The sequence below is a fragment of the Anomaloglossus baeobatrachus genome, chromosome 1, assembly GCF_048569485.1.
Source record: "Anomaloglossus baeobatrachus isolate aAnoBae1 chromosome 1, aAnoBae1.hap1, whole genome shotgun sequence".
Lineage (NCBI taxonomy): Eukaryota > Metazoa > Chordata > Amphibia > Anura > Aromobatidae > Anomaloglossus > Anomaloglossus baeobatrachus.
Window position 1 is genome coordinate 421656979 of NC_134353.1, and position 20906 is coordinate 421677884.

The 20906-nt window shown below is 39.1% G+C and overlaps 1 protein-coding gene across 1 annotated transcript in view; it reads left to right on the top strand.

Annotated features, from left to right (window-relative positions):
• Positions 1–20906, top strand: part of PTPRS (protein tyrosine phosphatase receptor type S) — a 684599-nt gene that overhangs the window by 360934 nt on the left and 302759 nt on the right. The window contains exons 11-12 of the mRNA XM_075352599.1: positions 7882–8187; positions 8337–8530. Coding sequence (XP_075208714.1) covers positions 7882–8187; positions 8337–8530 — 500 coding nt within the window. The remainder of the gene's footprint in view (positions 1–7881; positions 8188–8336; positions 8531–20906) is intronic.

Here is a 20906-nt window from a genome sequence, read left to right on the forward strand (position 1 = left end):
TTTGTGCACAAAAACAAGACCAGCCCAGGAACAAAATTGCATACATTGGGGCACAGGGGTTCAACATTTCAGTGGCTCTTCACCTGATGGTAGACCATATTGTCCAATAATTATAGAGGAGTATAAGTATTCAACATCAATGCTAGTTAGCCATGTTTAGCCATTCACCAAAATTTCCTCAAGTTTCTTAAGTAGGTCCATTGTGTCCCTGGTGTATGAGGGAAGGTCTGTGACAAAGAATCTTAGCACGTGTAAATTCCCAAATTCTGACCAAAACATCCAATACTGGACACAATAAGCATACCTTTGACCAGGTTAACCCCCACTTGTGGATCTTAATTGTTGCATGCATTGGAAGGAGAAGAGTAAACTTGTCTTTACTAGCAAGAGTATTTTGTTTTGCTTCCATTAGAAGGGAGGTTATTTTCTCCAAAAGGGAATGAGGGGAGTTGGTGGATAGAATCATATATCCCTCTCTGCTTTCAAAAAGTGTGAGGCACATCTCCAAATATTGTTGTACATCCATAATAAGAATATTCTCTCCTTTAACCAATGGTTTAATGACAATAGTGTGGTAATTCTCCAGTTCCACAAGCACCCGCTTGCTAGAAAAATTGGGACTATGCAATTTCTTGTCAATTTTAGGTAGCTTCCTACTGACCCCGTTTGTTAACACATCAATCGGTGACAGATCCTCTGTTGTGGGAGGCATCTTATTACTTTTACTTTTGAGTTTTGTTAAAAGCCCAATACCGGTTATCCCTGGGGAAAGGTCTCTTAGAGATGCCAGCACCCTTGCATCCGGTAGTAAATATGATGGGATGTTCAGGTCAGTGCATAAACATTAATTCTGTTGTACAAAGCTTCCTCGCAAATTGTGTAAATCTTTAACCAATTCAAATAAACAAAAATTGCTTGTTGGTACGAAAGATGATCCCTTGCTAAGGACCTTCATCACATTGTCAAAAGGAGGTATATTGGGTAGATTTATTATTTGAGAAGCAGTGTTTAGTCCCTTGTTTGCTGATTGAGATTTCTGAGAAGGTAAATGTAACACAATTATTTTTAGACAAAAATACATGCATTTAAGTGACAAAAAAATGTCCCTAAAGGTGGACATCGATAAGGTGCACTTCAATGAGGCACTTTAGGAGTTAAGAAATAGTTGTCCATTTTTGGACAACCCCAATAAGTGCACTCGAAAATTAATGTTGATCACTGTGTAAAAGGTCTGTCCATACCAACAAACACTAAACCAGCACTAAATTGCATAGGTTCCCTTTAAATACACACCTTTCTGCAGGAGAAATTGTCCACTAAACTGACTCTGTAAATTGGAGATTAATGTATGCATGTAAAATTTCACACTGTGAGCCTGCATTAAGCTTTCATTTTTCTGCGTGTCAGCTCTGTGCTGCAGTAATATATATTTGTGGCAAACTGGAATGTGCATAAAAACAACTTGTCTAACATAAAGTATTGAATGAATCCTTGTAAATTGGTATTTTGTTGTCAAAAAAATGATAGTGACACTTTAAATGAAATGTTCATAAACATGATGTTTTTAATATTTTTGCATTTTAAATCTCTGTAGATTGAAAAATGTGATGATTATCTTCAAATTATCATTTTATATGGGCCAAAACTCAATTTTTTGTACAGAGCTCCAAATTTTTTTGAACAGCCAGAAATTAAATGGACTTTCCACAGGATAGGTGATAAATGTGTGAACTCTGTAGGGAGGCCCTAGTGCTTGGGGGGGGGGGCATGTGAATATGTGTTACTTTTGGTCCCATAGGCATTGACAGCTTTAATTTGTGGGTATTAACATCCTAATTGGAGCAAGGGTTTAGGAATTACAGCTATTTAATATGTAGCTGCCTCTTCCAAGGGACTAAAAGTAATTGGACAATTATCTCAAAAGCTCTTTATTGGGCTGCATGGGCTATTTCCTCAATCTATAATCAATTACGCAGGGAAAAGGTCTGGAATTGATTACAGATGTGGCATTTGCATTCGGAAGCTGTTGCTGTGAAGCCACAACATGTGGTCAAAGGAGCTCTCAATGGAAGAGAAACACAAACCTAATTGGGCTGAAAAAAAAATCCATCAGAGGGATAGCAAACTGGTGAGCTTGTGAACTTAAAAAGGACTGGACATCACTGAAGACAACAAGTGATGGATTATCACAGAATGCTTTCCATGGTGAAGAAAAATCCCTTCACAACATCCACCCAAGTGAAGAACACTCTCCAAAAAGTAGATGTTTCAGTATCTAAGTCTACCATAAAGAGAAGACTTCATGAGAGCAAATACAGAGGGTTCATCACAAGGTGCAAACTATTAATCAGCATTAAAAATAAAAAGACTAGATTAGACTTTGTGAAAAACATCTAAAGACGCTTACCCTGTTCTGGAAAAACATTCTGTGGGCAGATGAGAAGGAAAAGGCTTGGAATTTGTCATGTTTCAAAGGTGACCACATCCTCTGTAAAATATGGTAGAGGCATTTCCATGGCCATGCATGCATGGCTTCCAAAGACACTGGGTCACCAGTGTTTATTGATGATGTGACTGAAGACAGAAGGAGTCAGATGAATTCTGACATGTACGGGCTATACTTTCTGTTCAGATTCAACCAAATGCAGCAAGGTTGATTAGACGGACAGATGGACAATGACCCAAAACATACTGTGAAAGCAACCCAGGAGTTTTTTAAGGCAAAGAAGTGGCAAAGCAATGTATGAGTGAGTCAATCACAAGATATTAACCCCATTTAGCATGGATTTCACAGGCGTAAGACAAAACAAGGCAAAATGGCCCACAAACAAGCAACAACTGAAGTCAGCACCAGTAAAGGCCAGCAAAGCCTCATAGGGGAGGAAACCAGGTTTGGTGACATCCATGGCTTCCAGGCTTCAGGCAGTCATTGACTGTAAAGTATTATATGTAAAGTATTAGAAATTACCATTTTATATATGGTAAAGTAAATTTATCCAATTACTTTTGAGTCTCTGAAATGAGGAGGCTATGTGGAAAAATGGTTGCAATTCCTAAAGATTTCACAGGATATTTTGTTCAACCCATGTAATTAAACCTTAAAATCTCCACTTCAATTGCATCTCAGGTTCCTTTTAAATAAAGACTAATTGCAGGCAAAGGCCAAATCACGAAGATTCGGTCACTGTCCAAATATTTCTGGACCTTACTTATGAGGCAACCACAGTTTAGTAGCTTACTTGATACTCTTAAAGGTGCTTTACACGCGGCGACAACGCTAACAATATATCATCAAGGTCACGGTGTTTGTGACGCAAATCCGGCGTTGTTAGCGTCATCGCAGCGTGTGACAGCTAGGAGCGACGATCAACGATCGCAAAAACGGCAAAAATCGTTGATCGTTGACACGTCGCTCCTAATCATAATGTCGTTGGTGTTTCATTCCGCAGGTTGTTCGGCGTTCCTGCGGCACCACACATCGCTGTGTGTGATACTGCAGGAACGACGAACATAATCCTACCTGTGCCCACCCGAAAGGAGGAAGGAAGGAGGTGGGCGGCATGTTCCGGCCGCTCATCTCCTCCCCTCCTCTTCTATTCGGCGGCCGTTTTGTGACGCCGCTGTGACGTCGCTGTGACGCCGAACGCACCTCCCCCTTGAAGGAGGGATTGTTTGGCGGCCACAGCAACATCGCTGAATAGGTATGTGCGTTTGACGCTGCCGTAGCGATATTGTTCGCTACGGCAGCGATCACCACATGTCGCACGAGCGACGGGGGGGCGGGTGCTATCGCTCGCGACATCGCTAGCAATCGCTAGCGATGTCGCAGCATGTAAAGCACCCTTTACTGCATTGTACTCAATAACAAAATCAAAAATGATTTATAATTATTATTAGAATTTTTCGGTTTGTGCCCTAAAACTGGTGGAAAAATGGGGGTGTTTCTCACAAACTGCATATTGCTTACTGGGGAAACAGTGGTGGCACAGGGTCGGTGATACTGTGCACTCGTGGGGTGTCACGGCGGCGGGCACCATTGATCTGCCGGCGGGCTTAGAGGAGGGGGTGTTGTAGCTCAAGAGGGTCAGTGTGTGGCAGCGGTGTCTTGGCAATACTGTGGGCTTGTGGGGTGTCGTGGCGGCGAGCGCTATTGATCTGCGGGGTCCTTTGAATCACCTGCAATTGAAGAGATGGACTTCAAGAAAATGTTTCCGGAGGCAGCGTGTGCGCAGATAGGACTCGCGGCCATTTTTTTTAAGTCCATCACGTCAATCTGCGCACGCGCCACCTCCGCAGTCATTTTCTTAAAGACCACCGGCAATTCAATGGAGCCAGCAGGTCAATGGTGCTCGCTGCATGAGGCTGCAGTATTGCCAACCCACCGCACACTGACCCTCTTGAGCTGTGACACCCCCTATTCCAAACCCGCCGGCAGATCAATGGCGCCCACTGCTGTGACACCCCACGACCCCGCAGTATCGCCGACCCACCGCACACTGACTCTCTTGAGCTGCGACACCCACTCATCTGAGCCCGCAGCATCACCTACCCTGCCTCCTATGTCCTTCCTGAGCTGCTCCACAACCGCCTCTTCCCCCTGGTGAGTTAATATAAGAGGCACTTGGATTATAAGACAGACCTTCATTCTAACATTAAAAATTATTTTTTTCCTATTTTTCTCCTTTAAATTTAGGGTGCGTCTTATAATCTGTTGTGTCTTAAAAAACAAAAAAATGGTAATTTTGCTGTAACGTTTTGTTCCCAGCAAATGATAATGAATGAGATTTTTCAGTTCTAATATTTTCATTGCAAAAAATAGCATTACAGACTGTGCTGTTACCAAAGCCTGTAATAGAAAGGGGGGAATGGCACAAGGGTAAGCAAAACTATAGCTCCTCAATTAGCGTCTGCAGCTAGCCACCATACCTCCGTATCAGAATAACAATGACCTCTATAAAGAGAAATGTTACAACTCTTTCTGATCATGAAGCAGTTGCATTATAATGAAAACTGGAAGGACAGTGTGTAAAATACTGAATATAATGTTATCTTTACAGCCTGAAGCAGCCTGTAAAGCATAGAGATAGGTAATAAAATACTAAGTAGAAAGTGGAGAGCCATTATGTTTCCTATACACTCTCCATTTCACATGGCCTAAGATCATTTTTACTTGATTCTGAATATTTCCGTTTTAAAATATGAAATCATACAGTGTAAACACAGTAACATGTGAAAAGCGGATGGCGATGGTTCTCCATCGATAAGCATGCCTGACCATGTCGCTTTGTGATTTGTTGTTAGTCTTCCAGCAGAATCCATCATGCTATCAGGACTTGGTTCTCGTAATGTAAAAAGTGTGCATTTAGGTCTTTTTGATTACGTGAATCCCAATATAATGTGTACATTTTGGTCATTTTAGTTTAATGGATTGGAATGTTGCTGTTAATGTGGGGAGAGAGTTCCCTTCATGGCAATAAACCTGACTTTTCACAGACTGTTGCCTTTGTATGAATTGTTCTTCACTGCATGAGTGGCTGTGGCAGCTCTTCTGTTTTTCGTCTTGTCTTTTTCACCTATGTTAATCACCCAGCTATTTTAATAAGTAGGATATTTCACAATTTAGGCCACCATTTTTCATCTATTTTTTTTCATAGGTTCAGTTCTGTAACACAATGTTTTATGGATTCTTATGGAGTGGTCATGAATGCATTTTATAGATGACTGTAAGATATTAACGCGTTTATAACTTTACCCACACTCTGCTTCAGGTCCCTAGAACCGATATTGGTTTACTATTACCGTATAACACTTGAGACATTGCAGTGCATTTGTAAGGCTATGGTGAATATCAATCATTTAAATAATTATTAAAAATTAGTTTCAAGCTTTCCAAGGTATCATTGGGTGGAAAAATCCTTTTTGGATGACCTCTGGATCATGGAGACACCTCTTGACGGGAATATGCTGGTGTAGCTTGGTACAGACCTCCTTAGGTTTTGGTCACTCATCACTGTTTACCGTGTATGTATGTGTTGTGAGGGAAGAGTGTACTGCCCATCTTGTCTGTTCTTTCTTTCAACATCAATGCTTTGCTTTCCATGCATGCCATTTTTACATCACCCCTAACACTTTCCCTTAAATTAGCTTGCTTTCTGTGCACTCCGTGCTGCTTTAAGAAAACTTCTTTGTCCTTGAACCTCACTTCTATTACACCTGCTAGACTGTAAGCGCTAACAGCACCACAGATATAAGTAAAATCCATTAAACTAAAGGTAAAGTATATCTATATTTTTTTCTGAAGAAGCCGTATTTTAACTCTTTAAGTACCAAGAGCAGAACAGAGAATGCCAACTAATTAGTTTACTTAAGCAATATCTAATTGGTCAAGAACATAAAACCAAATTATATTTTCCACATGAAATGTACAAATCAGCTGGTACTTGATGGGTTAAATGCCCAGTAAAGCTATTTCTTTGAGTATGGACATCAGCCAGATTGCTGTAAAGCAGAAGAGGTGAGTAAAAAGTGAAGCCCCAGAATTGTTCATAGACTTGAAAGTTCAGGAGGGTTTATTTTTTATTGCTGGATTTGTCAAGGTCTTCTGTGTCTTGAACTGGAATTAGAAATACAGGTTTGCATCTTTTTCAAAATAGCAAACACAAAGAGACCCGTGGTTATGGCTGAAAGAGGTCAAAATGGCATCTTTTGAGCTAGGCAGAGTTGGAGAATTGTGTCGTTATGTTGATGTAAAGATTTATGAGGTCAGAATTCTTCCAGTGGATTGGTTTTAATATGATATCTATTATATAATATGGGAATTTCAATAATTACCCATATTTATGTTATTTTCTTACTTAAACCTATAGTTTATTTTGAAAAAACTGTAAAAATGATTCCATTGAATCCAAAAAAAGATGATTAATTTAGGAGCTAATGTAAATTTTGATATTGATGCATGATTTGAACCAACCACAGAAGGTGAGTCTGATCTTATGTTTTCTATCAAATATTGTCAGAAAGTCTTACATAATTGTTCATGATGTAAAGGTAGGTAATCAAAAAGGACCTAAACAGAATTGTAGTGTTATTTACTCATTTTATGTAGTCATTCATTTCCATTTTTATTTGTTTTGTTCCATTATAAGAGACATAGAGCATGTCTAAATAATGAAAACCATAGTCCATGTCTAAATGTAAAAATTCTGTCTAATTGTAACCCTGATTACTTATTCTTTTTATAAGCAACTGTGTTAGGGAGATGACTTTCTGTAATACTATACTAGTAAGCACCAACACATAAGTAAAATAAAGATAGCCAACCCCGTTACATATAGTACTCAGTCATTTACAGTGATTGGAGACATGCAGTGAGAAGCTATTGCTTTCTACATTTTGCCTCTGCCACAAGCTAAACAGTCTAGAAGTATACAGTGCCCAGGACAAAATTATATAAAGTAATATAAAATACCGGCCTGCACCAAAAATAATGCCACATTAATAACTGCATATGCTATGATAATATCACCAATCAGTAAGTAACTAATGAAAACACCTATATTTAGTCAATCCATTGGAGTTCTTAAGATGTGGACTCCTTGTATGCCATGTACAAAATCAATATGTATCCTGCTAGGAAAGTAATACCGTCTTTTTAAAACAAGAACATATTTTACTTCACTTCATTCATTTATTCTGGAATTTGTTATAATTTTCCATTATGTTCCATTTTGACATTTTAGTTAAACATTTGTGGTTTTGTTGTTTTCCTTTTATTTTTTTTTGAGTTGTTTTCCTTTTTTTTTCTGTTCCATTTTTTTATCTTTCACATCTTTTGTTTCTCTGCTTGCCCTATCCCTCCTGCCCTTAACTGTCCTCTCATAGAACCGTCTGCCCCCCCTCAAGATGTAAAGTGTGTCAGCACAAAGTCCACCACAATACTGGTAAGTTGGCAGCCACCCCCCGCAGAGAGTCACAATGGCATTCTTGCTGGATACACCGTGCATTATGGTGCTTTGGACTCCGAGGACCCAGTACCTAAAGAAGTGAAGGACATTCCACCTCAGACAACTGAAATCCTTTTAGAAGCTCTAGAAAAGTGGACAGAGTATCGTATCACCGTTGTGGCGCATACTGCTGTGGGACCTGGCCCTGAAAGCTCGCCCATTGTTGTACGCACTGATGAAGATGGTAATTTTATACTCTTACTACTTCTTAACTTTTATGTAAATTAGAGATTCATGTCTAACGTGTAATAAATACCAAATGTATTATTTTCCATTGTCTCGTAAAACCATTTTATCTTCTGTGAAAAAAAAAGACTTTGTTTTCCTCCTCAGTGCCTAGTGCTCCACCACGCAAAGTTGAGGCAGAAGTCCTCAACTCGACCGCCATTAAAGTATTCTGGCGTTCTCCTATTCAAAACCGCCAACACGGGCAAATTCGAGGCTACCAAATTCACTATGTTAAAATGGAAAATGGAGAAGCGAAAGGGCTTCCCCACATAAGAGATGTTATGCTGGCTGATGCTCAGGTGAGAGATTTGGAAAAAAAAATAACCAATTTGTAATGATTTGACTTATTAACATAACCTATGTTGATAAATATTGAGAAAACTGTAAAACTGAATTTAGTATATTGGAAAATATAGGTAATAAGCAGACAGACATGGCTACTCTTATCAAAGTCATTTAATTCTACTTTGATGACGGATGATCTACCATTTTACTTTTTATGGACTGGCAAAATTTGGTCATATTTAATGCACTTGTCCAAAGTGTGGACTGTCATTAAAAGGGTTGTCCGACAGTAACATAATGTGTTTTTTTCCATGGATTTAGGAAAATAATAATATACGGATGCATATTCACCTTCCATGCAGCACAGGCCCATTTGGCTTTTTCCACTGGCTCAGTAAGTGGTGTCTGCCCTGTAAGGACTGAACATCAGATGAAATACTCAATGACACACTTTTTGTCATGTAACCGCTGCAGTCAGTTACAGGTTTCAGACATTGCACCCAAAGCTGCCACCAAAAGACACATGGTAGGCATAGAGATCATGTATCCCTTTATCTTTAATCAATCTATGCCTAAAAAATTAAAATATTTTACTATTGAACAATCTCTTTAAGAACCTGTTTTAAGACAGTGTTTTCTTGGAATATGTTAATCCTTTAAAGAAGCTGTCTTTGGAGCATTTAGGCCTTGTGTGCACGCTGTGTTTTTGCAAGCTTTTTTTAGCTGCATCTTTGTGGTGACCATAAAGATGCAGTATGTCAATTCTCTCTGCATTTTTGCCAGCAATTTTGAGCCCTACCAGTCAATAGATTTGACTTAAAAAACGCACTGGGCAAAAACGCTGTAAAAAAATCGCAGTAAAATGTGGCAAAAATGCATGCCAAGGGTGCGGTTTTTTGGACCAAAAACGTGCATCCTTTTGGTCACCACAAAGAGGCTTCGTGTGCACATAGCCTAAGGATGCAAGGCTTTAACTATTCTTTTAGGCAATCCAAAAGACACATTTTTCTGTTAGTGTAGTCCTATCAAGGCTTAGTTTTTGTGGAGGAAGGAGTTATAATTTTCATCTGCAACTTTTTACTTTAGTTAGAACTTTTTCAATAAAATCTTTCTTTTCTAAAATATTTTTAAACACTTTGGACTCCATTAATTAAGAATAGCATTGTGCACACCAGTCACTGAATGGGGCCACTGGAGTAAGATGCACCTAATTCATACAGAGATGTACGCCACTTAATCTTACAAATTTTGAGCACCTCTGACAGGAATTATTGCAATGAGGGACCATATTTCTGGTTTAAGTTATGTGAAACTGGCTTTAAGTGTTATAACCTTTCATGAATTAGATTAGCGGACTTAGTAATTGGTCATGCCGCCCATGCTCCACACACTTTGGAAAGCTGACTTGGGCTGGTGTGACAATGCCAAAAGTCACCAAAGTTCCTACCAAAAGAATTTGTGATATTTGAAGATGTTTTATGCCCATAACCTGTTAAAAACCCCTGTGTGAGTTGGGGCTTCTATTTGAATGTTTTAGAATTTTTAATTCGTTCTGCTGTAGAACTAGACAATGAAATTGCTTTACAGTACTGAATTACTTCTAATAGTTGTACTGGACCATCCATGATGGAAGCCAACAGTAATGTACCAACCTCATAGATATACTGGGCTGTCGGTGCTTCTGCAAAACTTCTGCCATTGTGCTGTATCCATCATGTGAAGGATGTCTCATTAATTGATAATATGGCTTGTCCATGCTCCTTTGCAGTTTCAGTTATTGTAATATCACAAATAGCTATTCCTGCATTGTTTTATTTGATGTCCACTTGGATAGAGGTTTAGGATAGAGCCTCCAACGGATCTGAGCTTTTGCTACAATTGTAATCAGAGAATTCCCACATTGTACTTAACATAACTGTACAAGCCTTTAGGACAAGAATGAGAAGAATTAGATTTCTACAACAGAGATTACAGGATATTTATAAAACCAAGAAGGGGTTCCATATTGCTTGTCACTCAGCTTCTGGGGAAGATGTAGTCAGATTTCTACATTGATTTCATACAGGCCACATGTTCACACTGCTTCTGTAATGTACACTGCTTAGACTAGTATGGGAAAGTAGGAAAGAAATACGATCAGATTATGCTGCTAAAATGTATGAAACAGTCTTCATTCAAGGTTTTTACCTGGAACTGTAGACCTCTGTCAATTCAAGTAATGGATGCAATGTGCAAAAATTATATTTTTCTACTTAAGATGAGCACTTTTGTAAAAGAGTTGACTGACAGAATTGATGAACTAACACTGATACACTGATGTAAATTGTTAGATGAGATGAAGTACACTCCTCAATAAAAAAAAGTTACAACACCAAGGACAAGCTATAAAGTTATTCAAATGGAGGAAGTAGCACGTGTCACTGTGATCCGCAGATGGTACCTAGCTCCGATCTGTGGTATAAGGGAGGAGCAAAAATGTCAAATGGAGAGGACATTTTTTAGACACATGAAACCTCAAAAATTGGATCAACATTTGTGGGATGATTATGCTATGCCTCCTGCTCATTGACATGCCAGTAGTAACAAACTGAAAGGAACAGAATCCTTGAACTTAGACACCATGGTTTGTCACTGCTCCAGATCACTAGGATCACTAGGTGTGTAAGCCGACATGTCACCACTGTTCAACGTTGCATGTCCCAGTCATTACGAGAACAATGAAAAACTGTAATGACAGCAAGAGATGCACATATGTGAGCCTCTGCACCGGCAGATTGCAGTGATCCATTCTACAAGTGAAATTGTATATCACTTAATAAGCCTAAGGCATCAAACAATGTCTAAACAAACTATCAGATTACATTTGCATGACATTATGCTACAAGACAGATGTCTAGCTATAAGTATTCCATTGAACTCACACCACCGCTATCACCACAACCGCTACCAAAGCTATCAGAGCAAGACGACAATGTAGGCTGAAATAGTGATCTATCCTCTTTAGTAATGAGTCCTGCTTTTATCTGGCCACAATAATAGCACAATTCATGTGGTGGCCATATGTGCAATGCCATAAATAGGCTTTCAAGAGGGACGTTCACAGTTGTCCTACTCCTGGGATTATAGTGAGTATGTATTGTAGCCGGCTTCCACTAGTCTTCCTTCCAGGTACACTAACTGTTCAGAATTACATTGTTTTGGCCGTAGAACCGGTGGTACAGCCATTACTCCAAAGTGCCTCAATAGCTGTATTCAACTAAACCACATGTTGCTACTGTGGGCAGCCTGATTGTCCTATGGCCTGCAGCATCTTGAGAATGTCCCCCATTGAGTGCATCTGGGATGTCATTGGTCACTAATTGTAAGAAAACTCTCAACTTTTGGATCTTGAAGGATCTTGATGATTTACATGCCCTAATGCATTCAGAGTAGCAGAACATTTCTTAGAGAACCATTAGTATCCTTACTGATAACAGCCAACGTGTATACAGTCATGGCCGAAAGTATTGGCGCCCTTGAAATTGTTCCAGAAAATGAAGTATTTCTCCCAGAAAATTATTGCAAGTCCACATGTTTTGTTATACATGTTTATTTCCTTTGTGTGTATTGGAACAACACACAAAATAACCCCCAGAGAATTAAAAGGCAAAATTGACCTAATTTCACACAAATCCCCCAAAATGTGCTAGACAAAATTGTTGTCACCTTTCCAAAATTGTGTGTAAACAACTTTTTTCAAACATGTGATGCTCATTTAAACTCACCTGTGGCAAGTAACAGATGTGGGCAAGATGAAAATCAGACCTGAAACATTTGACATGAATGAGTAAGTTATGCCACATTAAAAATGTATTAGATAAGTTAAAAATATGCCACATATATTACTAAAATGCTATCATTCAGTCAAGGTTGCTGACAATAGTAAGGACACCATTGTATACAATTGGACAAAGTATACTGCCATGAAATATATAGTATGTATATATGGCAAAAAGCTATGCAGTTAGTGTAGATGTTTAGTAATCTGAATGTAGTTCAGCTGAGTTGCAAAATATAAGTGATTCACATAACATTAAGAAAAAAATATAACAGTTAGAGAAGAGAAAAGCACTTACTCATTTATTGCTGCTATGCTGTGGTGTCCTCGCCGCCCCAATGCACATTTCAAAAACTCTTCTTCACATCTCCTGAAGAAGAGTTTTTGAAACGTTTGGGGGCGGCGAGGACACCACAGCATAGCGGCATTACATGAGTAAGTGCTTTTGTTTTCTCTAACTGGTATATTTTTGCTCATTATGCTTAATGTTATGTGAATCACTTATATTTTGATTCTCTGCTGAACAACATTCTGATTACTGGACATTTACACTAACTGCATAGCTTTTTATCATGTATACCTACTATATATTTCATAGCGCTATACTTTGTTCCATTGTATACAGTGGTGTCCTTTCTATTGTCAGCAATCTTCACTGACTATTAGCATTTTTAGTAACATATGTAGTTTATTTTAAACTTATCTAATAAAAAAATTACATGGCATAATTTACTCGCTCATGTCCTCTTGTTTCTCTTGTATATCTTGCTGAGTTATATGCCACAAAGAGAATTTTTGATGAGGGTACATTTGTTATTATTAATATGAAGATCACACCTGAACCAGGTATAGAGGGGAGAAGTTGACTCAGTCTTTGCATTGTGTGTCTTTGTGTGCCATTCTAAGCATGGAGAACAGAAAGAGCAGACGAGAAATATCTGAAGACTTGAGAATCAAAATTGTTGAAAAAATATTAACAATCTCAAAGTTACAAGTGCATCTCCAGAGAGCTTGATGTTTCTTTGTCCATGGTGTGCAACATAATCAAGACATTTGAAACCAATGGCACTGTAGCTGATCTCCATGAGCATGGCTGGCAGAGAAAAACTGATGAAACACAGTAAAGTCTGGATGGTAGATAATCAGCCCCAATCATGTTCCAAAGAAATGCAAACTGATCTGCAAGCTTAGGGTGCATCATTGTCAGAGCAAACTATGCATTGACATTTGAATGAAATGAAACGCTATGGCAGGAGAGCCAGGAGGACCCTACTGCTGACTCAGAGACATAAAAAGCTAGACTGCAGTTTGCCAAAATGTATGTGAGTAAGCCAAAATCCTTGTGGGGAAAGCATCTTATGGACTACTGGGACGTAGACAGAACTTATTGGTAAAGCACATCATTCTACTGTTTAACGAAAATGGAAACAAGACAGTACCTACAGTCCAATATGGTGGAGGTTCAAAGACATCTTGGGGTTGATTTACTGCCATTTCACTTGGTACCTTGACTGTGTGCAAGTGTCAGGTTTCCAGGTTTTCCAGTTCTCTTTTGAATGAGCTTGCCCTCAGTTAACATGGAGTTTAAGGTTCTGTTGCCCTACTTCCTGTCCAGCTGCTTAAAAGGCCGCCTCTCAGCCCAGTCCAGTGCCTGAGTATACTGCTTGCTGTGTGCTCCTGCTTTGCTGTTTCTACTTCCTGATTGCCTTGGATTCTCCTGAAACTCTACCGACTGACTCTGGACCATACCCGGTTTTCTTCAAGCTGTGCCCGGACTCCGTCTGCCGTCTTTGATCAGCACTCTGCCCGGTTCGTAACCACTCTGGACAATCATCCCGTACGGACACTCCTGGACTATACCACTTGCCCCTTGTGTACCGGCTGCCGCACATTTAGGCCTTCCGGGGTTGATTGCCGGACAGTCCCTGTACAGGGGTTCGCTCTGGTGGTCTCCCTGGGGGAGTCCGGTGCGTGGCCCCGGGAATCCCCTTCGCTCCGTTTTGTGTGTTGTTTTACTGTGTTTATTCCCGTTGTGTATCTACCGTGGTGACATATTATATAACATCTTGTACCAAGAACTCGTCTCTGTTGTCATTGCCCTAACGCAATCGAAATCCTCAGAACATACAGTAGTATTACAGCAAGTCATCATGAAATCTGAAGATTACCAAAGGATTTTGGATCACAATGTATTGCCCAGTGTAAGAAAGCTTAGTTTGGATCCTAGGTCATGGGCCTCCCAGCAGGACAATGACCTCAAACATACTCAAGAAGCAACCAGAAAAAATGGAAACAAAATGTTGGAGAGTTCTGAAGTGGCCATCAATGAGTCCGGATGTATATCTCATTGAACACCTGTGCAGAGATCATAAAATTGCTGTTGGGAGAAAGCAGCCTTCAAATATGAGAAATCTGGAGCAGTTTGCAAATGAACGGTGGTCCAAAATTTCAGTTAAACAAGGTAAGAAGCTTGTTGATGGGTCATAGTATGCAACTGATTGCAGTTATTTATTCCAAAGGGCGAGCAACCAAATATATGGGTTGAGGGTGCCAATTTTGTCCATCGTGTTTTGGGGGTTTTGTGTGAAATATGTCTAATTTGTCTTTTTTTTGTTGTTCCAATACACACAAAGGAAAGCAATGTGTGTAACAAAATGTGGAATTGCAGTAATTTTTTGGGAGAAATACTTATTATCTGGACTGTAAATGTGTGTATTTCTGCCTGTGGCACTCATACTCAATTCTGAATACATCCATATGTTTTGAAAAATGTTTCCTCCTTTTTTAGTATTTTTAGATCCTAACATGTCGATTGATTCTGGGATTTTCATAATTCCATAACTTTTTCTTCTTGGAGTTGTAATTTCAATGTTGAGGAGTGTATAAGCAGTTAAAACCATAAATAATATGACTATTGTGAGCATACAAATTCAGTTGATAAGTACGACATCATCAGGGTGCTCCTTTGATTGTCACTAGTGTGAGTTCATCTATAATGTAATACTCCCACTTCTTTTGTTCTTTTGCCCCTCTAAACTCTTAAACACTTGCAATTCATATCACTCTTTCTTCCTCTATTTGCTTTTCCTTGATCAGTGGGAGAAGGATGACACAGCTGAATATGTAAGTATTGTCTAATGCTCCAACAACATGGCTTGATGTTGATGCATGTTTGAGAAAGTAAAGTATACCTCAACCATTATACAAATCTCTGCACATAACACTACATTTTGTTTAAAAGACTTTAGTCCAGCATTTATTGGAGCAGATGTATCAATACTGACTAATCAGTAGTGCAAATTTAGACTAAGAGGTCTTAAAATGTGCCAGATTATCATAGTGGTTCATACTGTCTGATAAATCTGGCAAATTTTTACACGGTCTAGTCTACGTTTACTCCCCTTATTTGTTGTGTTACTTTGTGCCTGAAATGTGCACGATGTTGGTGAAGTTTTCAGCACATGACTGAATCTTTGTGATTTGGGCTCTGTATTGCACTATTTTCATTTTAAAGGAAACAACTGAGATGCAAGTGAAGTGTAGACTTTCAGGTTTCATTTAAGGGATTAAACACAAATATCCTATGAATTAGGAATTACAATCATTTTTCTACAAAGCCTCCTCATTTCAGGGGCTCAGAAGTAATTGGTCAAATGACTTTATCATAAATACAATATTAATTTGTAATACCGTGTAGAGAATTCTTTGCATGCAATGAGTGCCTGAAGTCAGGAAGCCATGGACGTCATCAAAGACTGAATGTCCTCCTTTCTGGTGCTTTGCCAGGCCTATACTGCAGCTGATTTCAGTTGATGCTTGTTTGTGAATCTTTCTCCCTTAAATTTTGTCCTAAGCATGTGAAATGCACACTTCTTTGCCTTAAAAAACTCCTGGGTTACTTTTGCAATATGTTTTGGCTCATTGTTTTACAGAGGATGTGGTGAGCTTTGGATCATGCTGCATTTGGTTGAATCTGAGCAGAAAATATAGCCCTGTACAATTCAGAATTCATCCGGCTCCTTCTATCTTCAGTCACATCATCAAAAAGCACTAGTGACCCTGGGCCATTAGAAGCCATGCATGTCCGGCCATCATACTGCCTCCACCATGTGTTACACAGGATGTGTTGTGCTTTTGGATCATGAGTGGTTCAAAGTCATGTCCATACTCTCTTTTTCCCATCATTCTGGTATAGGCTGATCTTAGCTTCATCTGTTCAAGGAATGATTTTCCAAAATTGGGCTGGCTTCTTTAGATGTTTTTTGGCAAAGGCTAATCTGGCCTTCCTATTTTAAGGTTGAATAATGGTTTGCACCTTGAGGTGAACCCTCTGTATTTGTTCTCATGAAGTATTTTCTTATGTTAGACTTAGATACTGAAACACCTACTTCCTGGAGAGTGTTCTTCACTTGGGTGGATGTGAACTGTTTTTCTTCACCATGGAAAGGATTCTGCAGTCACTCGTCACTGTTGTAGTCTAGGACGTTTTGAGTTCCCAAGCTCACTAGCGGGCTCTGTTCATTTGGTCACTCCTAACATTTCTGCTATCTATCAGATAGAATTCTTCTTTTTTTTTTTTTTTTTTTTTAGCCTAATGATGGGCTGTTTCTCTTCTATTGAGAGCTCCTTTGTAGGTTCACAGCAACAGCTTCCAAATGCAATTGTCACACCGGGGATCAGCACCAAACCTTCTAACTGCATAATTGATGATGGATTAACTAGGGGATAACCCATGCAGCCAAAAAAAATCTTTTGATATAATCGTCCAGTTACTTTTGGTCCCTTGAAAAACAAGCAGCTACATTTTAAAGAGCTGTAATTTCTAAGCTCTTATTCCAATTTGGATGTGAATACCCATAAATTAAACCTGAGTCTTTACATACAGTCCATATTGATTATATAACTGAATCTTGACTAAACAGCTAAAGTGCCAACATTTATGTCACTGTCCAATATATTTCTGGACCGACCTAACTGTGTAATTAATTTACAGTAGTGCAAGCCATGATGCAAAATGCACTAGAAGTCTGGTACTTATAACCTTCATAAATATCCCCATTGTACTCCCAATTTTGGTTTACATTTGTCAATTCTCTCCATTTAAGGTAAACAAATGGAACTGACCAAATGTATTAAAGAACAGTTGTATCTGCCTACATTGTTCATATTGGTATTTGAAGGTAGAGTATTTTTGACTGGTAAAATAGCACAATGTCAGAAAATATCAAGGCGATGTCCTTTTCACATTAAATAAAAGCTAAATAAACTTTAGTAAAAAAAAATAGTCAGAGTAGCACAATCACTTTTTAGAGACTGACAGACCCACATACTAATTTAAAGACATTGGTTGAGGTACACTTTAATTTATATAATTATGTTGTGTTATAAACCAATTTTAGAAATTTCTGCTAGTTTTCTTATTTTTTTGATAATATATTCACCCTCCCTTATTTTTTTTCTTGTGCCTTTTTTTTTTTCATTGCCTTTCATACATTTATAATATATGATAAGCCTTGTGATGTCGCTTTGCTAGCTTTCAATTTTTCAAAATACATCCTTGATACATAATGGTAGTAGGCACTATGGGAGGTGCAGTTGAAGCTCCTGTTCTTGCCTGGTTCCATTTAAAATTATCTGTAATCATCGATCTATATGAGCAACTCTGGGGTTCTTCCTTCAGCCAAGTCTATCAAATGTATTATTATAATATTCTAATTCTTATAGCGTGTGACTACATAGGCATGACTTAAGGTCCGTTTACATGCACTTACCGGTGGCACAATACGACCTCTGAGGGGTGGTCACTTAAATACCTGTTTACACTTGAATGCTCAGTGCACAGAGGCTTCCGTGGTCATAATAGTATGAGACCTGTGTACATAGGACGATGCACCGCCGAGAACAATGATTTTTTTTGTGCTGCACAAAAGATCATTTTAGTTGATGAACAAGCATTTTGCTTATTCAATGGGTGATCAGCATCTTGTTAACATAGCTGGTTCACGATTATCTTGCAGTGTAAATGTCCACTTACCTTTAATGATCTGTATGAGTGACTCACCTTTGATGATAAGTCTGTTTGACTATCCTTCAACTGCTTAGCCATATTTTCTTTAAGGCCCAGTCACACACAATGACTTACCAGCGATCCCGAAAACAATGCGACCTGATAGGGATCGCAGGTAAGTCGCTGGGAGGTCACAGGTGAGATGTCACACAGTGAGATCTTACCAGCGATGCAGGAACAATACAGATCGCAGTAGCGACCTGTATAACGATCTCAGCAGTCACTGTGACCCTGTCACACAGTGTCAAACACAGCGATGTGTCCTGCTCAGCAGGACATCGCCTTTGAAGAAAATGGCCTGGACCATTCAGTAACGACTAGAGATCTCACAGCAGGGGCCTGATCGCTCGTAAGTGTCACACATAACGAGATCGCTAACGGGATCGCTACTGCGTCACCAAACGGTGACTCAGCTGCAATCTCGCTAGCGATCTCGTTATGTGTGACAGTACCTTTAGGGTCCGTCAAGATCCTGTGCAACACTTCCAATGCTTTGCAAATATGTGTATTATAATAAAGAAGGGAACAAGATTAGGAGCGATGTATGGAAATATAAAATGTAACCTTTGTTAATTGTACACTCCCTGACAGTTCTGTCGCTTATCCATGTTATGTAAATAAAAGCTTATAACCTGACTATAAATGCATCCATTGGTTTTATAAATTACTCTTTTGAACGCTAAAACCCTCCCAAATCTGGTTTAGGTTATAAAAATAAAGTTGCTGCAAAGCTGAAATATTGATCATTTAATGAACACAGAAAGGTCAGATTTTGGCAAGACAAATGTTTTGTCGCCCCAAGAAAGTAATGTGAAATTCAAACAAATAATTAACTTCTAATACAAAGATATGTTGCATAACATTGGTGAATGAAGTTGTGGTGCTATTAGAGCCATATTTAATATTTTGTGTGACTTCCATGAGCTTGAAAGACTGTATCCATGCGGTTCAACAATGATTCATACACTTTATTGATGAAGTCAACAGGAATAGCAAAGACTGCAGTCTTACATGCCTCCCAGAGTTCATCTAGAATCTTTGATTTTGTTTTCCAAGCATCTTCTTTCATCCTACCCCAAACATGCTCAATGATGTTCATGTCTGGTGACTGGGCAGGCCAGTACTTGAGCACCTTGATCTTCTTTGCCAGGAGGAACTTTGTTGTAGAGATGGATGTATGAGATGGAGCACCATCCTGCTGCAGAATTTGACCCCTTTTATGATTGGGAATGTAAGAGGTAGCTAATACTTCTTGATATTTTAGGCTATTGATATTGCCTTCCACATTGCAAATGTTTCGCACACCCCCATACTGAATGTAACCCCAGACCATGATCTTTCCACCACCAAACATAACTGTTTTCAGGGTGTATTTTGGCTCCATACGGGCTCCAGTAGGTCTCCTGCAGTATTTGCGGCGGCTGTGGTGTAATTCAACTGAATATGCATCAGAGAAATCCACCTTCTGCCACTTTTCAAGCATCCATCTGTTTAGCAGGCTGTGGGACTTGGCAAATGCCACACGTTTTTTTTATTTGCCTTTTGTTTAGTGCTAGCTTCTGGTCACTGATTTGACCATGGAGGCCATTTCGAGACAGAATCCTACAAACTGTTCTAGTTGACACAGGGACTTGGGGTGACCTGGCCTCTTGGAGCTCTGCTGCAGTGGAAGAGGGGCTGGCTTTGGATTTCCTAACCAATAAATGTTCCTCCTGCGCAGTTGTCTTGTGGGGCCTGCCGGACCTGGGCTTGTCAAAAACATCTCCAGTCTCTTCAAATCTTTTATTAATTCTTTGTACTTGACGCTGAGACACATTAATGGTGCCAGCCACCTCTGGAGTGGATCTGGTCTTCAGCTTCTTCATAATCAAGGCTTTGGTCGCAGGGTGGATTTTTGTCATGTTGTCAGAGGTCAAGTTGCAGTTCAAGTGAAGGTCTAGGGTGCTGGGTTTCGTTTTATACACACCCACTAATTAAGCGATCATTTAGTGAGCACAGGTGAGGATGTAAACTAGGATTGGGTGCATTATATGACAAGGCGACAAAACTTTTGTCTTGGCAAAATCTGACCTTTCTGTGTTCATTAAATGATCAATATTTCAGCTTTGCAGCAACTTTATTTTCATAACCTAAGCCAAATTTGGGAGGGTTTCAGCCTTCAAAAAAGTAATTTATAAAACCAATGGATGAATTCAAAAACCAAGTTATAAGCTTTTATTTACATAACATGGATAAGTGACAGAACTTCTGTTAGGGAGTGTATTAAAATATTATTAGAATTTTAATTTTAAAAAATTGTCCTGATCTTGTCTTATTAGGATGGAGTGGACTTCTACCTCAATTCAGTTCCAATATAAAATTATGAATGAAAGTAGCAAAGATCCAGCGATGACCCAAATAGAAAATGCAACTGCATAGTCTATCAAAACTTATAATTGATAAAATGTGGGCAAGTATCGCAGTATAGCCGCATAGAATAATGTTGTGAACCTACATGTTTCGACTC